The 17,318-nt window shown below is 39.9% G+C and overlaps 1 protein-coding gene across 2 annotated transcripts in view; it reads right to left on the bottom strand.

Annotated features, from left to right (window-relative positions):
- Window positions 1–17,318, bottom strand: part of LOC140463052 (sodium/potassium-transporting ATPase subunit beta-1-interacting protein 3-like) — a 201,467-nt gene that overhangs the window by 40,289 nt on the left and 143,860 nt on the right. For both annotated transcript variants that reach the window (XM_072556687.1, XM_072556686.1), the window contains exon 4: window positions 15,935–16,132. In XM_072556687.1, the coding sequence (XP_072412788.1) occupies window positions 15,935–16,132 (198 nt within the window). The remainder of the gene's footprint in view (window positions 1–15,934; window positions 16,133–17,318) is intronic.

Here is a 17,318-nt window from a genome sequence, read left to right on the forward strand (position 1 = left end):
CTCTGAAGAACTATCTACTCCCATTGGCAAGGTGGCCACAGGTCTCAAAATGACTGCTGTCTGGCTTAGCCACTGGTATCAGGCATAGTTCCTGCCTCTGGGAGACATTCAACTTCTCACGTTTGAAACCAAGTTTGCCTACCTGGCAATTACACTGATTAACTGTAAAAATACTGTCGCAGGAGTGACGCTGTTGAGGGTGGGAGAACTAGAATTCCTGTGGGTGTCGGATACTGATACCCACTTTGCAAATCTGGCCCACAAGTTCAGATTCTATGAATGTGTGCGATGACTGTGTACTGGAGAGCACCAGCAACAGATATTGGGGAGCCACAGGGCCTCTGCCCAGATTGTCCACCCCAACAGTTTTCAAAAACAGAAAGTTGTAGGCAGTAATTCCAGATGTTCAAGTCGAGCATGAAAGTCTCATCATCGATGGTGTGTATTTGCACATTTGTTCCTTTGATATTCACTCCTTGACATGGTGCCCTCGGTGGCTATTAGAATTTAAGCATAGTAAAGTACCTAGCAATGACCTGTTCCATGATTAGATTTCCTATATTGCATTATGTCAGTAACCAGGGGTCATAGTTTCAAGATTGCCAGCAAGAGAACTAGGAGTGAGATGAGGAGAAATTTCTCTACTCAGAGAGTTGTTAGGATTTGCAATTTGCTGCTTGGCAGAGGAGGATTCCACAGGAGGTTTCAAAAGAGAGCTGGTTATATATTTGGAAGTGAGGGCTATGGAGATAGGGTTGGAGAATGAGACTGGGTAGCTCTTTTTTGGAACCGGTACAGACACAATGGGCCAAAAAGCCTCCTTTTGCACTGTAAAATTTGATGATTCTATCCTAAGAGTTTACCCATAAGGTTTACTGATATCTATGAAATTTAAAAAAAGCTAAAATATTTTTAAAGGCACCACTGAAACCATCAAGTTGCTCTGCAGCTGATTATATCAAGCTGTCTAGTCCTAGCTGTACCACTACAATGCATCCTTTCCTATCTGATCTCTAGCCAATTTACATTTTCCCGACATGGATTACACTTCCACAAAGTCAGAATAAAGAAGGTAGTGACAGCTGAGCCATAATTGCACATTTCCAACACCATCAGGAAATATATATCATGGCACTGAAACAATTATATTATTTGATCTTCCAAATAAATTATAGGCCCGTCACATGAATCTCTAATCCAATGTTCTACTTATTAATAATTATTGTGATTACTCTCAAGTCTCCTTTTGCATTTTAGCTACAGATTTGTTTTCTTTGTATTTGTAGAACCTCAAACTTGATAAATTTTGCAGAACAGAATTTGTTGCTAATGATGGTGAATTAATTATAAAAGGCCAACTGAAACTTGAATGCATACTAATTTCAAGCTAAAAAATGCATTAACTAGTTGGCTAAAATTGTATTGATAGTTTCAGGTAATGGGTCAATGCCTGGTACAGTGGCAAAAATACCACTGCTGCAAGTGTATTTTTACTGTTAGTGTTAAATTAAACTGATTGATGTCGCAATGATAGAGAGAAAATAATGTTTGCAGTTTGCAAGGGGAAAGATTCTGATGCACCCTTATAAAATCTGGAAATAGGCACTGTTTATTTTTCTCTTGCATCAAATGATGTGAAGTTAGTGATAGAAAAGGACAGTGCTTTGGAGCCTCAGTATATGTATCATGGATTGATTGGTTGTGTATTTGCACCAGTTGTTCTCAACACGTTAAGTCAATGCAATCAATCATGCCATATAAAGCAGGAGAATTCCAATGTGTCCAATTACCACTCCATCAGTCCGCTTTCAATCATCAGCAAAGCAATGGAAGGTGTCATCAATAATAATGTCAAGCAGCACAAACTCGCCAGTAGCATGCCCACTGACGCTCATTTTGGGTTCTCCCAGGATCACCAGTGCCAGATTTCATTATAATATTGCTCCAAATGAGGTCAAAACGGCTAAATACCACAGGTGAGATGAGAGTGACTGCTCTTGACATCAAGGCAGCCTTTAATTGAATGTAGCATCAACTAGGAAATTTGAAATCCATGGGAGCCAGGAGGAGAACTTTCCACTATCACATATAGTACAAGGAAAGATGGCTAGGGTTGTCAGATCCAATTCAGTCAGTTGTAGACATTGGTGTTGGAGTCCTTCAGAGTAGTGTTCTCAGGTCAAACACCTTATGCTGCTTTATCAAAGATCTACCCTCCAAACAAAGGTCATAAAGTGTGGACATTCAGTTATAGATTAGATTAGATTAGATTACTTACAGCGTGGAAACAGGCCCTTCGGCCCAACAAGTCCACACCGCCCCGCCGAAGCGTAACCCACCCATACCCCTACATCTACATCTACATCTACCCCTTACCTAACACTACGGGCAATTTAGCATGGCCAATTCACCTGACCTGCACATCTTTTGGACTGTGGGAGGAAACCGGAGCACCCGGAGGAAACCCACGCAGACACGGGGAGAATGTGCAAACTCCACACAGTCAGTCGCCTGAGGCGGGAATTGAACCCGGGTCTCTGGCGCTGTGAGGCAACAGTGCTAACCACTGTGCCACCGTGCCGCCCACGGTGCGGTTATAGTTGTGCACTGTCCAGTTTCATTCACAATTTCTCAGATAATGAAAAGTCTTAGAGTCATACAGCTCAGAAACTGATCCTTTGGTCCAACCAGTCTGTCCACATACAGCAGGACCTGGACAATACTCAAACTTGGCTGATAAATGCCAAGTGACAAAAGAGAATCTAACCTATCAATGGTATACATTACAATTAATGAATCCCCCATTATCAATGACTTAAGTATTATTGTGCAGAAGTATAACTGGAGCAGCCACAGAAATACCATGGCTAAAAGACCAGGCCAGAGGTGTGGAACCCCAAACAGCCAGAGCAACAGGATCCTGACTGAGCAACCAGCAAAGCCTGACTGATTTTATTTAACTGCCAGGATTGACCATGGCCCAATCTCTGGACAGAAACATCACTGATCCCCAGACTTACGTTGGACTAGCTGTCTGATTGACCAAGACCAAACCCCCAGTCCAGAAGTTGCCCAGCCCCTGAACTGACTGTGGCAGTACTATCTAACTTACTAGAATCAACTTCCCTCCACTTCAAAAAGCATGTCTCTATTTTGCTTCATACAAATCACCATTTTCTTCAAGCACATGCACTGTGTTTGCTATATACACTGCTGGCACAGGCACTACCGCTGACACTGTCACAGCACCAGGCCAGGTACCTTCATATTACCCCCTCACTCCCCTTTCACTTTCACTCTTCACCATTGCCTACAGCCATATGCTCCTGGATATCCTTCTGTGATTAATTGCCACCTGGGAGCAAACAGTTGCTGCCTGGCATTGTCCACTGAAGGGCCACCCAAGGGGTTGGCACTAGTGAAATACGGTCATCTAGTTGGCTGGGGTACTGGTCCATAGAGACAATGTGCCTCAGTCAACATGGAAGACCCTCATGTAGTTGAAGTGATTCCAGTGTAAGTGAAGAAAAGGAGCCTGGTCATGAAAATTTCATGCATATCGACTCTCTACAGTGTGGAAGCAGGCCATTTGGTAATTAAGTCTACACCAACCCTCCGAAGTGCATCCTACCCAGACCTAACCTCCTACACTATCCCTGTAACCCTGCATTTCCTATAGTTAATCCAGCTAACCTGCACCTCCCTGGGTATTATGGAGCAATTTAGCATGGCCAATCCACCTAACCTCCACATCGTTGGACTGTGGGAGGAAACAGAGCACCCGGAGGACCCACACAAACAAGGGAGAATGTGCAAACTCCTCACAGATGGTCACCTGAGGGTGGAATTGAAACCTGGTCCCTGGTGCTGTGAGGGAGCAGTGCTAACCACTGAGACACCATGCCACTACCTGGACTGGAAGTAGAGGACTCACCTTGACAGGCAGTTCGGAGGAAGGGTCACTGGAGCTAAAACGTTAACTCTCATATCTCTCCACTGATGTTGCTGAGCTTTCCAGCAATCTCTGTTTTTGTTTCTGATTTACACTTTCCAAAGTTCTTTCTGTTTTTATGTCGACAGGCACAAGCTTGGGTTATGCAGTCGAGATTCTGAAGTGCCAAGTATCTCACATGGAAAGAAATTTATTGGAACGGGAAGTTAATTCCAATGTGTAGGATAATGAATGAGATGCAAATAAATGTAAATAAACTTCTTGCCACCTGATGATGAGAAAGTGGTTTCTCCATTGAAGGACGGAGGATTTAATTCTGACAGTTTAACTCAACAGCATGAATCTGATTTCTGAACTCTTGCCTGATTAACTCATCATCTTCTCCATTATTCTCAATGCCCAGGGGAGGGGAACATTCCTCCCTTAGGAAGCAACCTTCTCACCTACCTTTGTCTTCAAAACCAACCTGCACATATAAACGCTTTAAAATGAAAGCATTGTGACTGTTGCCTAGGTAGCTAGCATTGACCTATATACTATGGTGTTGGTGGTCATTGTTGCAATCAAAACCTTTTCTCATAGCATCGGGTCGAAAGAAATCTGAAATTTCCCAGCTGATTTGCACTGTATTTGTGTTCAAAATGAAGTCACATTGTGTGCAAGAAAATACAATGCCAGCAGGGAATCACACAAGGAAATCAGCACAATGTGACTCAGGGTGGATACTTGACTTGCCACAAATTCCTCAGCTGCAGACAAATGTCTGCTGCATTTTGTATAAGTCTTGAGTGATCATGATGAAAGAGGCTTTGGGTACAAGCAGTGAATCAATTACACCCCCGTGAAAACTCTTCCAAAAGGCAACATGCTCTTATTTGGAGCAATTAAGTATATTATCGAAAGCTTCAAGCCAAATGTGCAATCGTAAAAATGAGTAATTGATTGTGCACAGCTAAAATAAAAAAAATTGCAAATGATTGTAGGAGAGCATTGAAATTTTTCACATCATAGTAACTTGCCCTCCAAAGGAATTCGATTTTAAAAAGGTACTTTTTCATATTGACTCTATGATCCACTTTTGTTTTTCCCTGGCCAACATTTATCAAGCAAACAATCTTCATAAAAGAAGATTACCCAGGCACTAACACCTTATAGACTGAGGGAGCATGCTGTTCTACAATATACCATGAGGTATAAAGAGACTACCTTTCAAAAATATTCCACTGGCTTTCAAACACCTTGAGATGCCAGGTGATCTTTCTTTTCTCTTTCTAATTAAATATAAAATTATACATTAGGTCAGTCAATGTATCATGTCACCAAATACCAGACATGACTGTATCTTTTAATTAGGTCAATGTTCCTTACTCTGTTGAAACAATTTGTATAATTTAAGAATTGTAAATTCACATATAAAATATATTTATTGAAGATAACTGAATCATTTCACACACTCTGTGCATCATTTTATATTACCAAGGATTCCTTAGGTACTTTATTGTAGGGTAACTCCTCCATATCAACTGTATAATTACCAATTAAATATTCAATGGATACACAGCAATTCAATCATCTCTTGGGATGATGAAAGAATGGTAGCTGAGCTCTTAATAAGCTGTCTTAGGTATTCTCAATTTTTTCCTGCTCCTCAGATGCTGCCTGACCTGCTGTGCTTTTCCAGCTCCACTCTAATCTAGATTCTGATTTCCAGCATCTGCAGTCCTCACTTTTGCCGAAGTCAGAAGTTAGGCTGCTCCAATACTCAAGACGCTTGATACCATCCAGGACAAAGCAGCCCACCTAATTAGCACCACAGCCGCAAACATTCACTTCCTCGACCAAAGGCAATCTGACTCTATCATCTAAATGATGCACTGCAGAAATTCAACAAGGCTACTTAGCAGCACCATCCACCCCACAACCACTACTGTTTAGAAGAGCAAGGGCAACAAATACATGGAAACACCACCCTCTGCGCATTCCCCTCCAAGCCACTCATCATCCCGACTTGGAAATATGTCGTATTGCTTCAATGTTTCAGAATAATTTTCTTCTGAACAGCAGTATGGATGTACCAATACCAAACGGACTGTAGGGGTTCAAAGGGCAGATCACCACCACCCTCAAAGAAACTAGGAATGGGAAATTAATGTAAGGCCAACAAAGCCTACAATCCTCAAATGAATCAAAAATGTTGTACTAAATTAGCTGAGTTCAATCAACTCATTATTGAAGAACTATAAGTTGTCTCCTTGGGCGTCATGGGCTACATGGAGGATGATGGGTCAGCCATTAGTCAGTGGAATAGATATTTTCCTATCTACTTGTTCAGCACTATTATCACAAACTCCGGAACATGTGGCACTTGAACCCAGACCCCCTAGCTCAGAGGTAGTTGCCCTACCACTGTGCCACAACAGCCCGCCAGCCAGAGGAATTACATATTTTCTAATCAAACTGTTCAGACATGCTATTACACACCTCCAGAACAGGTGGGATCTGAACCTACGTCTACTGGCTCAGAGATAAGTAAAACCACCACTGAAACACTACAGCTTTCCTGCCAGACAAATACCTTCCATACTTATCGAGGTATTCTCTACATAAAGCATATCCTTTGGGCAAAATGCTGATTGCTTACAAGCAACATTGGAACTGTACTGTGGCATAAGTTAGTGGTTCCTGCAAAATAAAAATGCAGAAAAAAGTTGGGGAAAAAACTCACTTCACATCAGATGAAACAAAGCTAAAGACTTTATACTATTAGAATATTTTAATTCTTGAAATGAGACAACTGAGCTTCATTTGATATGATGAACCCATGTGGTAAAAACAATGACTGCAGATGCTGGAAACCAGATTCTGGATTAGTGGTGCTGGAAGAGCACAGCAGTTCAGGCAGCATCCAAGGAGCTTCGAAATCGACATTTCGGGCAAAAGCCCTTCATCAGGAGTAAAGGCAGTGAGCCTGAAGCGTGGAGAGATAAGCTAGAGGATTTCCTCCAGATTATACTATAACAAAGCGTGAGCAAGGTAGCATGTTTTTGTCATTATTTCTGATTCAAATATCTATTAATTATAATCCATTTTCCTTAACAGGTAAGCTACTCAATGTGCAGTCTAACAGCTGCCAGTAGCTGTCTTCTGCTCCAGTTTCACAGAAATAAAATAGCACTCTGAAGTAGCTTAGCATGATTACAACAATATCACCTTAACATGTCTCGCCCTTTGAGTGGGCTTTGGACTAATACAATATGCAGCATTAGGTGAAGGTGCCCGTCCAGTCTTGCTTTTGGTGAGCCAGCCATGCCCTTCTTGAAGGTCCATTCAGTGATAAGACATTGCATTGAAAAATGTGGTTAGAAACATGGTGTATAGACAGGTAACTTCAAGTTCAAAGATCCATTTGGAAATCTGGGAAACAAGGTACTATTCTCAGGCTTCCCTTGCCATGTTACCTGTCAGATATTCTGACCAGATGGAGAGATACCAAATTGAAGACTCAGCATCTTCCATTGTGCTGTAATTGTGACAAATTCAGCTCCAGCTGAATTTTCTTTCTAACAAATGATCTAGGGGCAGGACAGACTTTGATATCATCGTACCCATATCTTATATGTGTAGGTCAGCTAAATGGCTAGTAAGTGGATGTTTACATTTACACTTTTGAACCATTCAATCTTACATGAGTAGAGGGATTTATGAGTCCATGATCAAAAATAAATTGTTGGACAGATACAAAGTTAATTTAAATGGCACATGGAATGTTCACCTTAATCTCAAGGATGCTGGGGTATAAACAAGGTGGACATTTTGCTGCAGTTGCAAGTTCTGTTTTCAGCATCTCTCGAGTATCTTTGGTTCAGGAAGGTGCTATGGACTAGGCCAGACCCCCTCAAAACATTTTTTAAGCAGGTAGCCCAGACCATAACTTTGTTATTTGTTTAGCTAGGATAGTCCCAGTGTAAATTAGTTGGGTTGTCTGCCAGTTTTAAACAAACAAAGTTTATTTACAAAATTATGGAATGAAACACAAAGAACCAAAAACAGAATACCACCTAACCTATCCTATCCAAACCCGGCTTAATTATGTCGATCCAAAAATACATGCAACAGTCCCAATAAACAAACCCCTTAAACACAGAGTCAAAATGAAACAGAGGCTTACAGTTCGAAGTTAGAGGGGCAGAAGGAGAGATCAAAGTTCCAGTCTCAACTGTGACTGATTCCAGCAGCCTTTCTTCACACACACAACTGCTCAAATGCCCCAAAACCCTCAGCTGCCAGGACTGACTACTCCCCTTTCAGTATGCAAGCTATTTCAAAAACATGAAAGCCTTTGGCCTGCAGTATCATCTGTTTAGGGATAAACAACAAGGGCTCCAATAAATCATTAATCTCTGCACCAACTCAGCCCTTTCGGAGCCTGGGCTTTTTTACAAGCCCTCGAAAAAAATCAAGGGCATAGTAACCCTGTAAGAGAACCAGTACTGTGACAAAGGATATTTTAGCCATGGAAAGAACATAATGCAGGTTCACCAGAATGTTACATAGACTTATAAAGTAAAGGTAAATTAACTTTATAAAGTTAAATTATAAGCGTGTATTCCCTCAAGTATAGAAGATAAATAGGTAATTAAATTTACGAATTATTTTTCTTTATTCTGTGTTGAGACACGGACATAGCTGGCAAAACCACATTTGTTGCCCATCCTAACCACCCTTGATCCCAAATGTTTTGCTAGGCCATCGCTGTTGGTGTTTTAGGAACCAACCACATTATTGTGGGTCTGGAGTCACAGTAAGACCATAGTACATAAAAGTAGCAGATTTTCTTCACTAAAGGGTATTGGTGACGGGTTTCACAAAAGTTGATGATAGTTGGCATGGTCACTATTATTGAGATCATCTTTTTATTCCAGATGAATTAAATCAAAATTCAAATTCAGCTAACTAATATGGCAGGATTTGAACCTGCACTATACTGAGAAGTATCCCCGGTACCTGTCTAGTGACATTATCACACCACCACTATTTCCCCTGAGATAGTTAAATATGTTATGAATGTGAACATCGGAAGTATAGTTAGTAAATTTGCAGATGACACCAAAATTGGAGGTGGAGTGGACAGCGAAGAGTACAATGGTATCTTGATCAGATGGGCCAATGGGCCAAGGAGTGGCAGCTGCAGTTTAATTTAGATAAATGTGAGGTGCTGCATTTTGACAAGGCAAATCAGGGCAGGATTTCTATACCTGGGGAGTGTTGCTGAATGATGAAACCTTGGAGTGTAGGTTCATAGTTCCATGAAAGTAGAGTTGCAGGTCGTTAGGATAGTGAAGGAGGCATCTGGTATGCTTTCCATTATTGGACAGAATATTGACTATAGGAGGTGGGAGGTCAAATTGCAGCTGCACAGGACATTGGTTAGGCCACTTTTGGAATATTGTGTGCAATTCTGGTCTCCCTTCTATCTAAACGATGGTATGAAACTTGAAGCAGTTCAGAAAACAGAATCTTTACAAGGATGTAGCCAGGGTTGGAAAATTTGAGCTATAGGAAGAGGCTGAATAGGCTGGGTCTGTTTTTCCTGGAGCGTCGGAGGCTGAGGGGTGACCTTATAGAGGTTTATAAAATCATGAGGGGCATGGATAGGATAAATAGACAAGGTGGGGTGGGAGTGTCCAGAACCAGAGGTTTAGGGTGAGAGGGGAAAAATTTAAAAGGGACCTAAGGGGCAACTTTTCCTTGCAGTCGGTGGTGTGTGTATGGAATGAGCTGCCACAGGAAGTGGTGGAGGTTAACACAACTGCAACATTTAAAAGGCATCTGGATGGGTACATGAATAGGAAGGGTTTAGAGGGATATGGGCCAAGTGCTGGCAAATGGGACTAGATTAATTTAGGATATCTGGTCAGCATGGACGAGTTGGAGTGAAGGATCTGTTTCTGTACTGTACATCTCTCTGACTCTATGACTCTGTTTAAGAAGATGAAGGGATATTCAATAGTGTTCTTGTGGAGAAAAATAGGTTGAGTGATGACTTAATAGAGGTCTTTAGAATTCTAAGATATTTTGATTGTCAACACGAAAGCTTCCTCTTGTGGAGGAGCACATGGCTGGAGGCCATGAGTATAAGACAGTTAGCAAGAGATCATTGAGGAACTCAGAAGAAACGTCTTGACACAAAAAGCCATAAAAATGTGGCATTTGCTATCAAAGAGAGTGGCTGAAGCAAATAGCATTGGTGTATTTAAGGGGGAGCTAGACAAACATTTAAGGGAGAGGGATTAAATGTTTATAATGATACATTTAGAAGAGGAAAGACAGGAGGAAGCTCAAATGAAGCATCAACATTGGCTAGGGCTGAATGACCAGATCCTTTGCTGTGCACCCATTATAATAATAGGATAGGAAAGCATAGATAGAGATGAATTATTTCCTATGGTCAATGTTTTCATAACCAAGGTTCTAAATTTTAAATTTACAGCTAAGTGATTCAGGAAGTATTTGCCATACAGAAGTTTGTGGAAGTCTGGAACTTTCCCCTACTGGTCAGAGGCAGGTTAATTGAAAATGATTGTTAGATGTTTGTTTGATAAGGGTAATAAGAGATAGGAGTTAAGTGGAACAAATGGATTTATTATACAGATCAGTCACAATCTAATTAAATAACAGAACAGGCATGAGGAGCTTAATGGAGTATTCCTGCTTTTTGTTCTGCTTTGTTATGATCCAGCATCAAGCTTTAACAATTATTCTTAGATGGTGTCAAGTTTTTGGGGTGAGATACTGGCCCTTGAGAATGATCTGAATATAATCCAATATTTTGTCAAAGAATTGTAACGAAAACAGGACCATGCAAGCCAAAAATCTGTTGGCGTAGACGTAGAGATACAAAAGGAAAAAGGTTACACATTAGTTATTCGGAAGTGCTTGCCTATAAATAAAATTAATGGGAAAAAGACTAATTTTCCACATGTCAATAAAAGGAATCTATAATATTAAAATCCAATATGTTAACATAAAATGAATATTCAAGCCAAATTTTCAATTTGGAGCTTTATGTTTTTAAAATTAAAGTTGAATGATAGGTATTATTGTTTCCATAGCTCTCTTTGAATGTAAAGAATGATATATATGTTCAAGTTATTATGCTGTTGTTGTAAATGATCTAAATCTTACAGTAAAGAAATAACATTTGATAATACTCCTCCATAACTCATGGAATTGAACCAAAAGCACATCAAATTGGATGGAAACGGAATCTTCCCTCTACGAGATTAGAAGGTACAATGGATTGTGCCCATGTAATAGATGGTGGTTCTTTATGATGAGTCTATTCCTGCATAATTTCCACTGTAGGAATCATAGTGTTAGCAATTCTACAACTACTTGGAATAATGATCCAAGCTTTCAAATACATATCACTTCAGTCATAATGCAAATCACCAATTCTAGATATCTTTAATCAATCTGTTCAGTGATGTTATGACATAGCTCGAGAGCAGTTGGACTTGCACACAGACTTTCTGGCTCAAGGGTAGAGCACTACCACTGTGCCACAAGAACCCTTTCTTGGCCCCAAGGTTTATTAGATTCCAGATGTTCTTACCACAACTCATTGGTTCATTGCATCACCAAATCACCTGTGGCATTTTACAAACCACCACCAGTGAATCATCCGTGTTTTCCAATTGATTAATTTCCATGCAAAGCACATTAAGAGCAATTCAGACCTTCAAAGGTGAGTGCTAAAGGTGGCCCTGAACTCTATTTTATTTTTCTGGGGTTGTTTCACACATTGTGGTTTGAAGGTATTTTCCTACTCAACCTGTTCAGAGACGTTATTATATATCTCTCAAGCAGGTGGTAGGTGGGTCACCTTGCTCAGAGGTAGGGACACAACACTGCACAAGAGCTCCTGGCCCTGAATGCTATTCAGTACCAGTTAATACCAGGCAGCTTTTGTAGGATATTTGCCTTTCAATTTGCTACACTAAACACATTTGTGCACTTCCTCAATACCTCTTCTATGGACTTGAGTGTGTGCTGTCTCACATGTTCAACCATCCAGCTATACATTACAGCACAGTTTCAGTTAACAAAAGACTTCTACCACCTTTTACAGCAACCACCACCTTACTATAAAGGAGACTGTCTTTAACTATTACACGCACCCATAATACTGAGTGTTCGTAGAAGTTGTTTCTTCAATGGTTGCATCATGCGAGATAGATGACTTTCCACCTCTAATTGCAGATCATTTTGAAGGATAATTTCAACTGCAGCTTTTGGGCTGATCTGCTAAAGCAGCACAGGTGAAGCCGAAACATTGCCACCCTGACAGAAGACAACAGATTCATGCGTCATGAAGCCAATGGCACTCCTCCAGGGTGGTGGCTCAGCAATTCTGGTAATTACTGGAGTACAGATTGATAGACTATTACAGTTATGTACAGTTGGTAAGACATGACATTTAAAGTTTGAACCCAATCACTTTGACAAAGTTGTAAACACTTCCCTGCACTGCATCCTCGTTATTGGAGAGGTCTGGGATTGGCCACTCTTGCTACTTTTACCCATCTGTTCTGAGCATTCATCCCTAGAGCCTCCAGCTCTCTAGCTGAGACATAAATTGTCTCTTATGCTCAACATATATACCGGGACCTCTAGTGCATTATTATAAAACTTTGGTATTGTTCTCTCACACATACAACCATTCTGCCATACATTATAGCCCAGTTCACAAAAGAGATCCACTACTTTTTACAGTGGCAAATAGCTTACTTTTAACAGATAAAGAGTGCCTTTAAGTACCACTAGCCACTCACAATATCAAGCCAGTGAATAGCACTGGATAACACTGGCTACAGACTGTGCTCATGTCATCTCTAATTGAACATAATGCTTGCAATAAAGTGAATGGGCCTTGGTTCATCACATATCCTGATCCCCAACCCCATTTTCAGGGGTACAGGACAGCACGGTGGCTCAGTGATTATCACTGCTCCCTCACAGTGCAAGCTGGGTTCAATTCCAGCTTGAGGCAACTGTCTATATGGAGTTTGCACATTCTCCCTTTGTCTGTGTGGTCTGGTTTCCTCCCACAGTCCAAAGATGTACAGGTTAGGTGGATTAGCCAAGTCAACTTGCCCATAGTGTCCAGGGATGTGGTGGTTAGGTGGATTAGCCATGGGAACACCGGGTTACATGGATAAGGTAGGGGTGTGTGTCTGGGTAGGACGCTCTTTGGAGGGTTGGTGTGAACTTGTTGGGTCAAATGGCCTGTTTCAAAACCGTAGGAATTCCATGTTAGTATTTAATTTCCAGTAAGTTTGAATCAAAATTAATGAAAATATCAATATTTCAATGATAGTAGATTTCAAGTTAATTCTTGACTTACTTTTCCCAACAGAAATCATTTGCTTTTGTCATAAATTGGAACAATGTCCTTGAATTTACTATTGGACTAGGTCAGGCATCATCATGAATTTGCATAAAGCAAGATCTCATAACCAGCAAAGGGATAAATTTTGATTTTCAGTGGTATTCAGTGATGAATTAGGGTACATTTTGGAAAAGTCCTGTATACATTATAAAGGTATTCAATTGCTACCAGGAAAAAAATTAAAATCAGACACATGGAGGCAGGATTTTCCCAGCCCCAGAATGATGTGGCATTGGCAAGAAGGTTTGGAAAATCATATGAGATGATCAGTGAAAAGCGTCCAAATGAGAAAAACAAACCCAATATTCTAACCACGTACTGACTGAGATTCTTGAACCCAGTAAGCAGCAAGCGACCTATTTTTACCTAATCTCATTAATATGCAGATTCACATTCTCCCACCTACTGGGTAGAAACTAAATGACGATAATTCCTGGCATCAAAATCAGAATGGGTATCTGATGATTCTAGCCCACCACCTGCTCCTCTGGACCTCAATCATGGATATTAGACACCAATATCTCAGAGAACGGTCGATGGGCATGAACCACGCGGACCCTTCATCAAGGAACTTTGGCACCAAGACATAGCAGTCTCACCACACCATCACAGTATATCTCTGAATTACTGACAGTACCGTTTCGCATTTCAATGCTGTACTTTAGAACACATTGATACCTCTCATTAGAATGCCATTGCCAGAACACTTTGCCAGCAGGGACAGATCCCCACCTCACAGATTTGAGGGTCGCTTGCTTGCTGTCTTAGCGTCAACGTTGATGCTCACCATCATCCCTGCTTTGGATTTGCGCAGCATGACATTTCATAAACTATCATCATTGCAACGGGGTGGCTGTCAGTTCACAGCTTGATAACAACTCCCATTCAGTCAAGATTTATAAGGTATTTGTACTGAATACAAATATATGTCGTAATTAGGGATTAAATAGTTGCGATATGATTTTTATAAAATACTTTGAGCTATTGATAGTGATTTTTGAGAAGATTTGTAGCTCAGGTTGACGATAAGTATGTATGTTAGCTCACTGAGCTTGAATGTTTGTCTTCAGACGTTTTGTCACCATACTAGGTAACATCATCAGTCAGAGTCTCTGATGAAGTGCCAGTGGTATGTACCACCTCTCTGTTTATACGTCTTGGTTTCTTAAGGTGGGTGATGTCATTCCCAGTTCATTTTTTCAAGGGAAGGTAGATAGGATCTAAATCGATGTGTTTATTGATGGAGTTCTGATTAGAATGTCATGCCTCTAAGAATTCTCATGTATGTCTTTGTTTCGTTCATCCTAAGATGTGCGTGTTGTCCCACTTAAAGTGGTGTCCTTCTTTGTCTGTATGTAAGGATACTAGTGATTGTGGGTCATGTCTTTTGGTGGCCAGTTGGTGTTCATGTATCCTGGTGGCAAGTTCCCTGCTGGTTTGTACACCGGATAGAACTGGAAATTACCTCACCCACCTTAAGAAACCAAGACCTATAAATAGAGAGGCAGGACATACCACTGGTGCTTCACTGGAGACTCGCACTGATGATATATGGTGACAAAACATCTGAAAACAAACCTTCAAAGCTCAGCTTACTAACTTATATACTCAGCTGTTTATGTATTCATAGTAATTTTCTGAAAGCTGCATGGGAAAATTAATCCATTGGCAATTTTTTTTCTGAGACAGTATTTTGCTAAAATTTTAACTATTGTTCTCTTGGTAAGTAGAAATATTTTAATGGTAGCATAAACTGGCAAAGCTGGAAATTAAACGTGCATACTTCAAACTGTCAGGGATGTCACTAACAAAATAGAAAATAATCTATTTCTTGCTTATCATCTATTTATTTGCCAGGAACTATTTAGGAAGCAGAGTTATAATTACATATCGATTTAATTATGAATCTGACACAATGAGATAGATCAAACTAAACTGGATATAAGAAACCAGGACTATTGCTATAAATATTTTATGATTTAGAATGTTTATAAATAATATAACAAAATGCAATTGAGTCATATAGTTATACAGTGCACTTTATTTTGTGCACTTCATATGAATCCCTACAGCATCCCATCCAGACCCACCTCACATTTACCATGGTCAATCCACCTAGCTTGCACATCCCTAGACACTGTGGGGCAATTTAGCATGGCCAATTCACCTAATCTGCATATGTTTGGACTGTGGGGAGGAAACTGGAGCACCCAGCAGAAACGGGAAGAACGTGCAAACTCCACACAGACAGTTGCCCAAAGCTGCAATTGAACCTTGGTCCCTGGTGTTGTGAGGCAACAATGCAAACCACTGAGCCACCCATGTATGGAGTATGACTGTATAGTGACAGATAACTTGGAGGATGTACAGAATTCTTGATATTTTTCTATGATTTGGTAAAGTTCTGACTGCATGGAAAACATATTTCTCATACTGTTCAGAGAATCACAGAGATTTTACCACACTACTTAGCAGCACAATGCTATGTGTGAATATCTGAGTGTGTTGTAGTCATCAAGTGCCATACTTACTGCCAACAATATTTGAGAGGAGCTGTGAATAACCTCGATATATTGATAATCAATAATGCAACCCATCACAGAGATATAGGAATGGCCATCCAAACTTTTCACATAGGCAGTTGGCATCTCTCTTCTAACACAGCCGGGACCGTGTTCACTCCACCAGGAATGGTGCACAGAAATATTGAATGTCAGTAGGTCACTCTCCTGTATAAAAAGAAGCATATATTTGGATATTAAACACATAATAAAAGTTGAATTATTGTAATAAAAATTATGAACAACACTGGTTACAATCAGTAAAAATTATATTGATAGTCTAATCAGTCCTTACTCCACATATGCCCCTTTACCAGAACAACAACAAATATGTTATCTAATTATTTGCAGCCTCCAACATCCTAAGCACATACTGAATGTTCAATCCATAAAGTGAGATAAATCTGGTAAAAAAAGTTATGCCTCCAAAACACAGCCAGTAGTCATTGCGTAAACTACAATCCACAAGCATGAAGTTAATGTCGTAACTGTTACCAACCAATTATTGTGGGTGCATGTTACAAATTTTGTTTTTTTAATGAGTGAGACTTATTTGCTAATTTCACATAAGTTTTTTTTATTAATATGTCTCACGCCACAGGCATAGTATTTAATTCTGAGTCCATTAAATGGCTGTGAACTATATTATTTGAATCACAAATATCTATTAAGATTAATAATACATACATGAACTGCTTCCTCAGTTGGTGTTATAAATATTCACTCAGAGAACCTCAATGCCATTTTAAGACCACTTGGTTACATTTGGTTATATATGTTCCATGCCATTGTAACTAACTGGAAGGACTATATAGATGGTTATTATGTAAATGTTTAGGTTTCTATAATAAACTTCACAAAAATGTTTGAAATAACTTGTGATAACTAGTACATTCCAGCAACAAAAAACTCACAGAGACCAAAACAGATCTGTCAATCAAAAGATGGCATCATTAGCTGTGTTACTGCTGTCAGCTGTGTTGCACAAATGTCCTGCAGCTTTTTATATCAAGCACACTCATTGCCTCAGCAATGATGCTGCAGTCAGTTCATGCGAAATTTGACAGAGGGGTTCACTGATTTAATATTCAGAGAGAACTATTAATAATGATTTTAGTTACATGCTTTTAATTGCAATTCAATATTGTCCAAAATATAAAGTATTTTAAACTATTATTATATTTGCTGCATTGTCACTCAGCAGATGATGCTCCTTATATATGTGCTGTGAATATAATAAAACATGTAACTGATATAAAGTATCCAACTGATATAAAGTATCCAAATAGTGATAAATAAATAAATCCATGAACAAGAGTAGGAAATGTTGGTAAAAATAAACATGGTTTAGAAT

Source organism: Chiloscyllium punctatum, chromosome 37, assembly GCF_047496795.1.
Source record: "Chiloscyllium punctatum isolate Juve2018m chromosome 37, sChiPun1.3, whole genome shotgun sequence".
NCBI lineage: Eukaryota > Metazoa > Chordata > Chondrichthyes > Orectolobiformes > Hemiscylliidae > Chiloscyllium > Chiloscyllium punctatum.